The following is a 14,491-nucleotide window of genomic DNA, read 5'->3' as shown; positions in this document are numbered from 1 at the left end:
ATAATATCCAGGAGTGCATCCTTGGGGGTGATTATGGCTGTGACAGTGATGCAGTAGATGGGAAGCACAGATGGGGATTACTGGTTATTATTTTTGTTTTACAACTGGTTTAAAAGAAACAACTCGGGTAGAAAAGTAATTGTTTTGCTTTATGGTAATTGTGAGCACAGCTGAAATTTATTTTTGAGATTCATTGGTTGAAAATGTCTTAAAGCGTAAAGAAAGACACTGGAGGAGGTCACTGCACACAGTTTCCGCATTAAAAAAAGAGCATTTTATTAAAACAAAATGCTTATTTACAAGGCAAGAGATAATACTTCTGTTGGAAAAAGGCTTCTGTACCTTTACAAAAAGAGGAAGAATATGCATACACGACCAGCTTGGGAATGACATATAGGCATTACAGCTGTTATAGCTTATTACAGTGTCTATTTCACCCTGAAGTTTATTACATTTTTCTTAAAACAGGACTGATGGAAAGAAAATATGTAAAGTAAAATGGCTTTTGGAAGAGTAGTTCAGGCCGTGGGTAAAAAAAAAAACAAAAAAAAAACAAGAGCATCATCTATTATTCACACGAGCACAATATTCTTCATTCCGCAGGAATAGAAAACAAGCTACACATTTTTCTGTTTAAATAAAAATACAAGTTTCAGAAGACAAATGGCTATTTTGTGAAAAAAAAAAAAAATCCAAGTAGAAAATTTTTAAGCTATTGATGCAGGTGAAATACAACACGGACACAGTTAAAGAAAAAAGATTTTTTTCCCGTCTCTTAAATTATATAAAAAAAGTCCTGTTAGGTTTACTGAGTGGCTCATTATGACACCAACACATATTTGTTCTGCCTCCTTGTCATGTTTAAGACACGACGAGTGGCGTCACAGATAGATTCCTTGTTATTTAGCTATAAAAATAAATAGAAGTTGAAGGAGAAATTGTATTTTCATAGAAAGATTCGCATACTGGCAAACCCTGTTCAAACCAACAATGTGACGGTCGAGCCTTTGTTTCAACTTGATTCCACTTTGCAGAGTATCTGCGTGTACTTGTGTCAAGAGAAAAAAAATAGTCCCACGTGTGCATCGGGCCTCTGTTACAGTGAAGAGCAACACACACCTAAAAACCTTCATCTGTGTTTGTCAGATATGTCATAAAAGTAAACAAAGACACATCTTCTCGCCCTCATCTTCCTAATTCTCCTCCTTTGTGTCGTGTCTTTTTTTTTTTCTCTCTCTGGTTCCTCAGAGCCAGGGGTGCCAGGCAGGGTCCATGCGGCACAGGTTGTCCAGGCTGTTTGCTGCAGCCACCAGCGTGTTGACTTTACTCTCTCCTCCCTCAAACTGAGCCAGGTTATGGAGGCGGGTCATGATGGCTGTCACGGCCTTCTGGACCAGTGAGACCAGCTGCTGGGAGTCCATGTTCTCTGGCTGGCCGGCAGGGGACAGAGGCATGGATGTGTCCTCCTGGGTTTTCTTGTGCCAGGCGATGATCTCATCGCGAAGGACTGCCTTTAAGATGCCGTCCACCTATCAGAGACAGAAGAAACAAAGATTTATTTTTTTGTCTTTTTTAAAATTAGAGGTGGGGTGTGTTTATTCTTTTTAAAAACAAACTATTGAAATTTTATATTGTGTTGCAACAAATTATGCAAAAACTCAAGCTTTTCACAGCCCTGTATAATTGCTGATGAGATTCAGAGCTAACTGGATACCATTAAAGTTTAAATGAAGTTGTCAATTATGCGTCTTAAAGAATGCTGCAACGGTTTTTGTCCGTCATGGGAATGAAAGCACTGAAACATGATCAAGCCTCAGTTATATAAGCCTCATTGCCAATTTCAAACATACACATAAAACAAAGCTGTTACCTCCAATCTAGGATGTGTCAATCTTCCTCGGGGAAATCTGTCTGTGTTGTTAGCAGCTCATTATGGCGACAAAGAGCTGAGATATATAACACTCTACACCATGACGGGGCCACAACACCAGCAATCATCACCTAACTAGGTACACACAGTTCCCTTCCCTTAAGTGTTTATATGGTCTCAGGCGGCAATAGATTGTTTATATGGTTTAAGGCTTCACTATATTTGAGTGGATGATTGGTACGTGTTTGTTGTGTTGTTCCGCGCTCCCTGGAAACATTTTCTTCGACCTCAAGAAACGCTGGCCTCTGGCATTCAGCTTTAACTAGCTTACATAGTGGAGTGTTTTGTTTATTTGCATCTTAAAGTTTGAGCTATACATAGACACCACAAGCCCGTCATTACTGCCCTGCTGTAGATACATCATACCACCCTCTGCTTGTCTTTTTCATTGAATTGTTTTTTGTTTGGTTTGGTGAACGTTCTTTCTGGGTTTGTCTAAGTTTAAACGCTCAACGATATCCGGAGAGTTCGGCAGGAGTTTAAAACTGACAAGATGATCACTCACTGCAACCTCAGAATGAAAATTAACCTCAATGACACCGCCAGCTGACTGAACCTCACCTCCCAAATATAATTCTTCTCCAAGTCGAGCGACTACACATATATGTAAATACTTCTATTTTAATGTAACATTGTCACAGTTTGGTTGAATGTTTCAAGACAATGTTAGCACTTTTCGCAGAACTTTTTAACAAAAACACATCGAAGATATGTCCTTTAAAGCAGCCTTATTACAGAAATTCTAATTTTTAATTCATGTATACCTGCTTCATTAACGCTATAAAGGCTCAATTGTAACTGGCTAAAGTTGAAACCATTGCGAAAAACTTTAAACTCCATATCTCATGTCATGTATTGTAAGGGGAAAGCCTCTAATCACGTACTATATTCAATAACAACCCTGAGCTGTAGTATTTCAGAAAACACAATATTGCCATATAATATGAACAATATAGGCTACAATAAAGGCTTTTAAAAGCTGTAGTATGTTTGAAAATCATAATACTGTGAAAAGCTGACAAGCTCTTGCAGACAAACTACCTTAAAGTTTGGCTGTGCGAAGCATCGTGCCACGGCGATCATGGAGGCGGTGAGCGGCCCGGAGACCCCGATGGTGGTCAGGAACTCTGAGATGTTTGGCGTCAGGCGGAACGGGACGGGCCGATTGGCGTCCAGGTCGCCCGTGGCGTCGTTGATGTCGAAGCGGAAGTAGGAGACGTTCAGCTTGCCGGTGTCCTGGAAGCAGAGGAAGTCAAATTTAAGCTACATGTTAGCAGTCTTGCAAACAAGTGTGTATATATGTATTTGTAAGAGGGAGAATGTTTTAAATAAAGCTTTGTTTGGAAGTATCTGCACATAAAGCTAAAAAAAAAAAAGGACAAATGATCTATAAATATTACTTAATGCGGCGCTCTTCCTCTTAGACCACATAAGCACCATAAGACAATGACTCTTCTTCAGAAAGGCTGGGGGGAGGCACAAAACAAGCTCACACCAACGAAATGGCTTCTGTTATTGATCTGTGTGCCCCAGACACAGTAACATGTCAAACTATCAGCAGCAGAACATCTATAATCCTCAACTCACTCCCACTCCCCCCATCCCCCCTCCCCCCCATCCCTCTCTGCTGACTTAAATATATACAGCCAAGTTTTCATCTTTAAGCCTGCATTTATGTGCGAGAGGACCGCTGCACGAGCAGCCAGTCCGGGGAAGATAAGCTCCCTTATATGAAAAGGTGAGTGGCTCTGACAGCTTTATAGCGGAGCATTTCATTCCAGCTCGTGCTCCCTCTCCTCCTCCTCCGTCTCGCCTCTTTCCCCCTCCCTTCCCCTCCCACTTCTCTCTCTTTTTCTCTCTCTCTCTCTCTCTCTCTCTCCCATGTCATTTGCTCCTCCAGGCCCTGGCGGAGGGCCTCAAGGCAGTGGTCTGAGACACCAGCAACCCCCAGGAGGCTCCGATAAGCTCCGCAGACAGTTGGATGTGGAGGCAACGCTTGGAATGCTCAATCGCCACACTACTGGCCAGCGATGGCTTCATTTTTTGGGGGCTGGTGTGAATGCGGTGACGCAACATTAGAGTGTCACATGTAGCGACTCTGTGCTTGACTGTGGGAAATGATGGATACTGGGTCATTTTCAGAACTAATGTCAAAGATATCAGAGGAGATAATTACACCAGGAAATTCAACAGATTCTCAAAAATTAAGCCCTGATTACACAAGCTGTGTTTCATAAAGCTGTGCCCTCTTTTGTGTTGCAGCATCACCGGGCTCTATAGGTGCCCAACTTGAAGGAACATGAGGTCTCTATTTAGTCAGGGTTGGGCGTGATGTTGAGGCTATAATGTCCTGTCCTTGCACTCTCTCTGCCTCTCTCTGTTTGTGTGTGTGTTTGTGTGTGCGTACACTCTCCGCACCATAATCCTCCTGTGTCTAATGGGATCTGCGGAGTGGAACAGGCAGAGTGGGGGCTTAATACCAGCACTTAGCTGCCCGGAGGAACGCCTGTCAGCAAAGGCCGATTAGGATCAGAGGGGAGGGGTGGCCGACTGACACAATCATCTTTAATAATGACTTTGAGAAAGCTGTCTGCAGACCCCGAGCATCCAGACGGATGCGTGTGAACCAGGAGGCGGACGCACACACAAACACGGCCTCTTCAAATTGAAACGTCTTTGATAGCTGGAGAGCAGAGGGACTGCATATAATGTTCTGTCAAAACATCCTTCGCATTGACAGCAGCTGGCTGACTGATAGGCCTAGCGTGAATGTCATCGGGGAGAATGGTAATTCATACGGCCAGATATGAAACGGGTAATGCTGATCTCTCAATGCATCTATGAGAGCGTGTATCTATTGAATTAGCCGTCACATGGATCCCGCTCGCCCTTGATAACATGCGTCTGCTTGTGTGTGTTTGTATGAATGTATGTATGCGTCTCCTACCTGCGCGATCTGCAGCATCTCTGGGTTGAGCCGGTTGAGGTGGAGCATGAACTCGGCCAGGCCGATGAGGGCCAGCTGGATGGTGAACATCTTCCGGAAGGTCCAGTAATCGGTGGCGTTGGGGAAGGTGTGGAGAGCCCACTCCTTCAGCATGCTGCGAGGTACCATGTTGCCTTGCACCTCCTTCAGGATGTCCCGCAAGACCTAGTGGTGAGAGGGAGGAACAGCGAGGAAGGAGAGGTTAGGTAGGTGGCGCTGGATCTGAACACACTGAGGATACCAATGTGTAGACATGATTCACTGTCCACATTCCAATTTGCTGCTGGATTTTTCTTATTCCAGAGGGCAAAAGTGAACAACCAGAGAGCAGATCATTTTCTGAAATGTTAACAGTAAATGTCAGGGTTTGGTATTTAAGAATCTGAGTGTGAAGGCTTTTTGCTGGTGCCAACATTTAACTTTTAATCATACAGATATATCTATAATAGACACAAAAGATACTATTTCTCCAGAAACCAGAATGCAATGCATTCACAAAAACATTGCCAACTGAATGAGCTAGACTTTAAAAAAAATATATTTGATTTTCAAAGATAGTTTAGGTGAAGATCTCCAGAAACAAACACGATGATTTTACAGTTTGTAATCTTGAAATAAGAGTGAATGACGACACAGTACGTAGTGGCATTTAGCCATCTGGTCCAGCAATAATTACTGTGTCTCTAATGCTTGACATCTGTCTGTTGTGTGTAAAGCACTTTGTAACGTTGGTTTTGAGAAGTACTATACAAACAAACTTTAATATTATTATATTCACTTGCAGGAAGGATTAAGGTTGAGTTTTCCGTGAAGAAGAACACGCCTATTATCCACTGACTGGTTAATATAAAAGCTTACAAAAGGCCACTTTTAAATTAGAATTAAGGATGAATATTAATGCAGGGCATTAAAAGTTATCCCAGGCTGCACAGCTGGATTATGTGCTGTCTATTTTATGTTTGTGTGGATGCAGATCGTCCTCCGTACCTGGTGGCTGGCCTGTGTGCCTCTGGCCTGCACGGTCGCCAGACGATCATAATATCGGGAAATGGGGTTGTCATGCTCGATACCCTTCTTGGCGCAGCGCTGTTTGTAGATTTCCACCAGTGACAGAGATGAAGGGTTGTCCTCTACTAGCCGCATCTGAGGCGACACTGCCACCACTCGGGGCACTGGAGAGATGGAGAGACGGAGGGAGGGAGGGAGGAAGAAGACAGGAGGGCACAGGTGGGGAAGAGATGGCAGAAGGGAGAGCAGAGGGAGCAGATAAGGTGAAGGGAAGCCCGGGAAAAAAGAGAAGAGGCGAAAACAACCACGTCAGTGACACATAAACTGTAAACATTTGGCTGCACTTGCTAGCACGCAGTTCCTGTTTTACCACAGTGTAAACCTCAGATCTAAACCTACAACTAAAATACTCCAGAGTTGGGAAAACAACTGCTCTGAAGGCGTGCCATCAATCAACACTAAGTGGGGTCAAAGAAGGTAAAATGCTGTGCATGGGCTGCATGGTGAAAGCAGTCTAAACATTTACATACACTGGCACCCCAAATCAAATCAATACGAGCCATTCCAGTTGGGAGGAAATGGGTTGGAAGGGACTGTTGAATTCCCCGTCCATATTTCCCCTTAAACAAACCAATCAAGTGCATAAATTGAGAGTGGGCAAACATCTGGGTGGAGGCTAACCACAAGGGGATGACAGAAGAGGAAATAGTGCTTGAAAGCGAATTGAAATTTTGTGTGTGTGTGTGTGTATGTGTGTGTGTATTGGAGACAGAGAAAGAGAAGAAAAAAAGGAGAGGGTCACTGCGACACTGGGACACAATACTGATGAATTTTTGCTGCAAGCACCTACACCCCCCCCCATCTCTCTTATCCCTGGTCCTACCAGTGAAGAAAAGGTGTCTCTTGGTGGTCTCTTTCCTCTTCTCCAGACAGGGGTTGAGGAGGCGCAGGAGCTGCAGGACCCTCTCTTCTCTGCGTGACTCGGTCAGGCAGGCGTCGTTCATCACCAGGTAAGGGTAGATCTTGCCGTTGTGGCCGCGGATATAGAGACGACGTGCCGCGGTATTGTGTTTCTGAACAATTTCCACTCTGGGCATGAACCTGGAGAGAGGTGCAGAGAGACAACTGTGGGTACATCTCTGCTGTGTGTGGTGTGTATTCATTTTCTGTTTGGGTTATACAATTTTTTTTCCCAATAGGTGTAAAAGTTAAGGATAAAATTCATATTTTGTTCTACTCCAAATCTACAACAAAATTCAGTCTGAACAGGATAAGAAAATAAGCAATTTAACTATACTTTGTACATTCTCTTACAATAATGACACATTTTGGCGTGCCTGAAGGAGAAGAGCTGGTCAAAATGAGTAAAAAAGTCCTTGATTTTTGGCTCACACAGTAGCTGATGTTAATAACGAGTCTGTTACCTGGCAATCTTGATGTAGTAATGCGTAGGTTTGGGCATGAGGAACTCCCCGGGGATCTCCACCTCGGCCGTCTGTGCTGAGAAGTTGCTGAGGAAGCGGCACTTCTCCTCAATGAGGAAGAACTTGGGCAGCTGCTTGGTCTTGGCCTCCAGGATCTTGATCCACTTCTTGAGCTTGGAGATCAGATTGTGAAGTTTCATGGAGCCTGGGACACTGAAGTCAAAGTCTGGTAGGAAGGAGGGGAGAGGAGAAATGTTATGTGGTTATAACAAGAATCTTCTGATGACCTTTCTCTGTGACAATCAAATAAAGCTCACTTGTGCTTCAAACCGCTTTTTAAGAACTGCATGGAAACAAAAAAACAACATCCTGCAGCTACCTCCAATCATGATTTCTAAAAACTAACTAAATAACAGGATCTTGGTGGGCTTGATGAATTGAGATCAATGACTAAAATATGGTATTTAAAACTGAATTAACTATTAATCATCTATCCTCAAAATGCTCTTTAGCAAGTCACTAACCCCCCCAACTGTTCAAGAGAAGCTGCTCTCAGCTGCCAACACTGCAAGACTGTAACAGTAGTGGGCAGCTCCCAGGTGTGTTTGTGTGTGTGTGCAACCTTTAACCTCCCCCGCAGCTATATGCTCCCAGACATGTGCTAAAAATATCAACATGTTTCTTAGTAACCTTGCCAAATAAAACACTGTAAGGGGTTAAAACGCAAGCAGGCAGCATACACGCAAGGGACGCTGCTAAAAGTAGAGTCAAATAAAGCTAAGGAAATAGAACGGAGATAAATAGAATCAAAAAGGATAACGTTTAAAAGGTTGTATGTTTCGAGGCCACAAACAGTTAAGATTAATTAAAGAGAGATCTGGGTATTGACTTTACCTTTATTTACCCAGTAACGTGGACTAAGAACACCTTGTTTTTCATAGTGATGGCTTGGGGGAGGGCAGTTGCTACACAAACTTACATCTGGGAAATGTCCATTATAAATATTGTGTTGCACTGCTGGCCACTCCACTCCAGCAGCGTGGTGCAGTGCCTTGCTTAAGGGAACTTCACAGATAAGTTATTCATGGCAGGCAGGCAGTACAAGGAGAACTGTTTGCTCTATCGACTTAAAACTCCCTCGTGGAGGCTGGGAGCTGATTAAATTAGAGCTATAAAAATGAGAGTCTTAAAGTATTAAATTCCTGTTTCAAGTCACAACTCATATTGCACATAACATATTGTGATGAGCTGCAGCAATAACAACGGAAGGAGGAGAAGTGAGACAGGCAGGTTTTCCATTTTAGAGAAAAGCCCCTAGGACATCTCTGCAACATGAATGCTCGCACACACACACACACACACACACACACACACACACCTACCTACATCTCCTATTTCAGTACACCCTATTGTGCCGCCTGTTATAATGAATCCATGAAACTGCAAGGCCTTGCCATTTCAAACACATTCAATCTGAGACCTCCTAATACTTTAAATAAGCCCTTTAAAACAGCCAATGTTCTTTTTGTAGCGGCCCTATTTTGCTATCCGTCTGCCTGCAATTCACCTGCCTCGACAGCAGAGGTAAAATTGAAACAGTCCTGAGAAATTGCCACCCGACAATTCAGCGCCATGAAAGTGTATAATGCTTACAAATAGAAATGGCAAGGCATGCTCCACTCCTCCGTAGCTATGAAGCCATGTAGTAATATAATTCCAGCTTTATGGACTGATATAAAACCTTTTAGCTGTTTATATCTGGAGATGACACAAGTCACATGTATTGTGTTATCAGAGCTCATAAAAAATACCAGATGTATAAAAATGTATAAAAAAAATTCTACTTTGAATAATAGTTTGTGTCTGATATGTTTTTCCACAAAAAAAAGTTCAATTATATCATTAAAATCCATAAAATTACTTCTAATCTGTTTCCCTCATTAAAAATTCCAGGATCTATGAATATGCAAATATTTTTCATTTCAAAAGTTTAACTGCTGGACACAAGATGTCTCCTTGTTCACTGTAAAGTTTATGTTTGTGTTTGTGCATTGGAGGCCTCATATTTCCTCATTCCACTTGTGTAAGTTGAATATTGGACCAGGATTGGCCTCCAAAATAGTTGTGATGTCACAAATCCCTGTTTGTAGGCCTGCCTCTTAAAATAGTTCTTTCAATGAGCTCAAAGAAACTTTCAGCAGATGAATGTGAAAACAGCCCTCTAGTGTCAAACTCTGCATATATATCATTCTGCACAGTGAAGATCAAACATTCAACTGTAGGGACAAGAAGAAAAACATCTTTCTGAGCGGAGGGGGACTTGAAATATTTTAAGAAGCCAAAACTTTGGTTAAACATGAGCAACCTTGTTTTAAGGTTCTATTATAGTTCCAACACGAGTCTTTCCACAAATTTGAATGCTTGAATGTCGTGGTGAGCTGCAACATGTCCACACCTTTTGTTAAAAATCAAATCAGTGGTGTATGAGATATTGTGCATCACATATTAAAGTGTGAACAAATGATGTAGCACCTATCTCCCCCTTAGGCCGCTTAGTTTAACTTTAAAAAATGAAGTGACAGCAAGAGATGCATCACTCCTCATTTTTAGTAAAATCCAATTTGTAAACCTAACAAACATTGTAGCGCCACCCTCAGGCCAGCCAGAGCAAAGCAATGGAACAGTTACATCATATTCATTATTATCTACCTTGCCACACAAATTTGCGCAAAACATTTTGATGGTGAGAGCCTTAACCCTTAAACCTGACTAGATTAAAACTGCAGACAGTTGCACAGAGAAACTACAGGAGTGCTATGTAGTGAGTGCAATACAGCCAGCCAGACCAGGACAGAGTTATTTTCACTCTCCCTGAACTCATCTTTGACCCCTGCTCTGTCAGCTAGCAGGGGGAATAGAATGCTGAGAAAAATAGTGCGGTGTGGAAAGTAGCCAGGCTGCTCTCTGACCTGTGTGTAGAAACCTGTGCTGGTATTCTGCCCTATCTGGCCTGACTGACAGACCACAGCACAGAGGATCTGCACTGCTACACCAAATTATGGCTCCAGAAATCAGGAGGTAGCCCACCTCTGTGTATAGGACCATTATTGCTTCATGTACCTCCTTGTTCCGAGCTCAGTGTGGGACTGCATGTATGTGTGTGGTGTGCTGGAGTCACTTGATTATGTCTGATTGGTGGGCTGAAGTTGTGAGTGTTTCAGAGGTCATCTCAGCAGTGTGGAAGTAGGTAGACGGGTTTCTGGCTTCAAGCAGTAAAGGTTCACATTTAAAGGTTACTACTGAGGACTAACTGACGGTACACAGGTACTCAGCCAAACTATTATACAAAATTAAAGTGAGTTGCATTTAACTATGCTTAATGTCATTTTAATGAGTATTCAATAGGCACACAATTAAAAAGATAGGAAACTTGTGCAATTTTTTTCAGGAAAAGCTCTCCTGACAAAAGTCTCCGGAACAGATCCACTGCTAAAACAGTAACTCATGCAAATAGCATTCTCTGTAATTGGATTTGAATGCCTCCCTGCTGCCAAATGTTATATGTGCACACATAAACCCATATTTTCCGGCCCACAAACCCTGTGAAAGCGAGTGAGCCACTAACGTGGTGCGGGGAATGGGAGCTTGGCTGCTCAGCAGCTCTGTAAACCCTGTTTGTTCCGCTCTGGAAGGCTTGTGTGGTTTCAGTCTCTGTCGGCCCTGCTCCCACGTCGCCGTGGGGACAGCTGGGTAGCGATGGTCGGCAGGCACCCTGCGAGGCAGAAGCCCTGGTGATGCCTGGCTGCGTGAGCACAGCTGGCACTGCAACATCTGGTAAGATTCATCAACGCAGCGCTCGCTCTGAGTCTCGCTCACCCTTTGTTTGTGCTGTTCATTCAGTCGGTCTATGTGCCGTTTCCATGCTTTTGCTCGCTAATGCCATCACACCTGTCTTCTTGGTTCCTCTCAGGCTCTCGTTCCTATTGTTTTCTATTTGCTAATCTCCTTTCTTCCATCTTATCTGTAATTTTCTATGCTTGTCGGTTCTGGCTTGCCCTTATTGTGGCTTCTCTCTCTGAGTCAGGTGATCCTTTTTCTCCCGAGCTACTTTCCATTCACTTTCCCTGTCCTCCTCTATCCCAGGGCCAAACACATTAGTTCTATTGGCCACTCTCAGGACCAGTGGATGAGAAAAGCACATGAGAGACTGAAGAGCAGACAGGTGGAGAAAGAAGCAGAGGGAGGAGTTGCTGTGTGGAAATGCAATGAAAAGGACACACTGGGCTTTTCACTGAGAGTGTAACTTAGAGAACATGTATGTGCAGTCAGCCCGTAGGAGTGAAACGGAGTCAGCAAAGAGGTTTATTTGAATGCTGAAAGCTGGGGGAGCTGCAGACGGTCCTTGTATAAACCGGGTCCAGTGAACTGTGGTTCAACTCCCTTATGTAATGTAGGAAAACAGACACGTGGCTTCCCAAAACAGGGGTATGATTGTTTTCAGAAAAATGTCTCAGAGGGGGCCTTGGCTAAGCTAAAACTGCACCTGTCCTGTTGGATTCCACAGCTTGCATATGAATCCCAACACGCAGGCCAAAATGACTGGAGGCTTCGTCATGGCCTTACAAGCATCCACATGAGTATCACAGAATTTCTGCTTTGAAATATGTTAATCTAGAACTGGGGATAGATGAGAGAACTGTCTCTCATTGCAGAGTGTCTTCCAACTCCTAATCTTTGATGTCACATTGGCATACAACACCTCAGAGAAGAGATTGGGAAAGAAGAAAATATGCCAGTAGGAATTTTCTCAGGTTTCAGGATTAAGAAGGTTGTCAATTTGGAAATACAAGCTACATATAATTTATAATTCACACTGTCAATGGGTCACCTCAGTGATGTTAAACAGCATGGTACTCTTGTATATCATCCTACCTTGATGACTAAATTGAACCTGCACAGACGAGAGTTGTTTATGTTGGTAATTCATTGCCAATTGTACTCTTTAATGAATGATTTTCTCTGTAATGGGAAGATAACAGCAACACTGGTATTATTTTAGACTGATATATACCAAAGAAATTGAATTAAGGGTTTCATCTCTGTGCCACAGGAGCTGAAGTAGCTGTAGACTCTTGAATTCAGCTACCTGTTAGAATATCTTATGAGCCATATTCACTTTTTTTCGCAAGCAGCCTGTAAACAATTCTTGGTTTCTTGTCAAAGAGGCACAACTTCCAGCTCCAGCAACAATAAAACACCACTTGACTGGTGGCTAGTGGTAATTTGCCTAGCTGCGGTTATAGTACATTTATATTTCAATATAAAAGAGCAAAAGTAGCCCAGTGCCAGTATGGTGGAAATCATTTTACTCAGCCTCCGGTGGACTTTAAGTCTATAAAACTGCATTGAGATTCATTTCACACTGATATAAAAAGCTGCTAAGAAATACAATTATTTCATTACAGTGCGTTTCAGTAAAAAGATGTAGTAGAACAAATACTTTTATACAGATTTAAAGATTAAAGACTGGACCTTTACACCAGAGTTCACTGTTTCAGCAGAGGCAAGAGCAAACACAGTCTTCTGCTTCATTTCATCAAACCTGGACGGGTTTGGTGCCTCATGTGATCATCGCCACAGTGCTGCTCCAGCTTAGATTAGAAATGCCGCTGACTTGTGTATAATCAAAACCAGTGTGGGTGTGTGCACACAGTGTAATAAAGAGACAAACAGACACACACACACACACCTTTTTCTGACCAGTCACTAGCCCCAACCCCTCCCTGAAATCAAATCATCTGGTTGGAAACCTTAATTACATCGCAGAGCACCAATTCTGCAGTGTACTTTGCTCTGGAGATATGAACGATATGAACAGCGGGAGTGTCCACACACATATAACAGAACCGGTTCAATATATTTCTACAGAAGCCAGCTGAGCAGCCGTCTCATCATTTAAACTGCTGTGGACGTAGCATGAACACTGCTCTCGTTTGCTGAATGGTTGTTGAGTTCTGATAAAGGGCTGCAGGGAGAAGAACTTGGAGGTGTTGCTTGTTTTGTTACCTTGCTACTTGTTGGTTGCCTGAAATCATGTGCGTCATGTTTTGTGTCTTTTCAAATTTCTAAGTGTTAAGATGCAGTTTCAAAGAGGTAAACAAGTGATGCTAAAAGTTAAGTTTCATGGCTGGGAGTCATGTTAAGTTCAAAAAGTAAACACAGGAGAAAGAGGGCAGGTGTTTGTAAAGAAAACCTCAAAATGAAAGGCCGCTTCCAACACTTGTTTTTCTTTCTGTCTGTTCTGTATGTTTCTATGTCTACACAAGCCAGATGTGAGTTGTTTTTGTTTTTTTTTTTAAAGCCAACCAACCTGTTGTGAACTGTCCCTTCATCTTCTGGAAAACAGGGTCCTGGGCTGTGGCTTGGGCACGGCGGGCTAGAGACTCTGAGGCGGCGCTGGAGAACATGGTGGAAACATTGGAAACGTTCTCCAAACCGACACCGAAGGTGCTGACTAGCTTCTTGACAAAGTTGAGTGTGTGAGGCGTGATCTTGGCGTCAGATACCGCGCCGCTCTTCTCAAAGGCCACTGAGTAGCATTTAGCCAGGCCCTGTTGGAGCTGCCTCAATACCTGCAGAGAGAGGAGGGTGGAAGAGAAATAATATTATATTAATATTAATTAGAAATGTCTGATATAATTTTTTGCTCTGATCCGAATCATTTCCTTCATTATGTTGAGTCTGATTTCTGTCAAATGGACAAAATTTACAGCTTGAGTATCTTGATGAACACACATTTAAGAAACAAAGACACACATATGTTTCTTAAGGAACAAAGGTGCAGCGATGTGATGTCATACAGTAACCAAAGCGGGGGGGGGTGGGGTGGGGGGTGGGTGGGTGTTTGGGGGTGATGATGGCATAGGATGCCTCTGCCCCTGCTTGCCCAGCGGAACGAAGCATAGAGCCTGCAGCTGCTACTGAGTGCCCCAAACCATCACAGATAATCACACAGACACACGCGCACACACATACACACAAACTTCCGGCCCTAAATCCCTAGCCCCATCCTACACGCTCACTGCACCCATCCATCACCTGTCTCAGTCTTCTCCCTTCCTGCTGCCTCGTTTTCTCCCAGTC

The 14,491-nt window shown here is 43.1% G+C and overlaps 1 protein-coding gene across 1 annotated transcript in view; it reads right to left on the bottom strand.

Moving 5' to 3' along the window:
* Positions 1–251: 251 nt before the first annotated feature.
* trrap (transformation/transcription domain-associated protein) overlaps positions 252–14,491 on the bottom strand; it is an 82,825-nt gene continuing 68,585 nt past the window's right edge. The window contains exons 66-72 of the mRNA XM_067577416.1: positions 13,719–13,980; positions 7,349–7,574; positions 6,808–7,025; positions 5,904–6,088; positions 4,878–5,081; positions 2,972–3,166; positions 252–1,529 (exon numbers count right to left, since the gene is read on the bottom strand). Coding sequence (XP_067433517.1) covers positions 1,245–1,529; positions 2,972–3,166; positions 4,878–5,081; positions 5,904–6,088; positions 6,808–7,025; positions 7,349–7,574; positions 13,719–13,980 — 1,575 coding nt within the window. The 3' untranslated portion in view covers positions 252–1,244. The remainder of the gene's footprint in view (positions 1,530–2,971; positions 3,167–4,877; positions 5,082–5,903; positions 6,089–6,807; positions 7,026–7,348; positions 7,575–13,718; positions 13,981–14,491) is intronic.

The sequence above is a fragment of the Thunnus thynnus genome, chromosome 20, assembly GCF_963924715.1.
Source record: "Thunnus thynnus chromosome 20, fThuThy2.1, whole genome shotgun sequence".
NCBI classification, from domain to species: Eukaryota; Metazoa; Chordata; class Actinopteri; order Scombriformes; family Scombridae; genus Thunnus; species Thunnus thynnus.
This window is presented reverse-complemented; position numbering and strand designations above follow the sequence as displayed.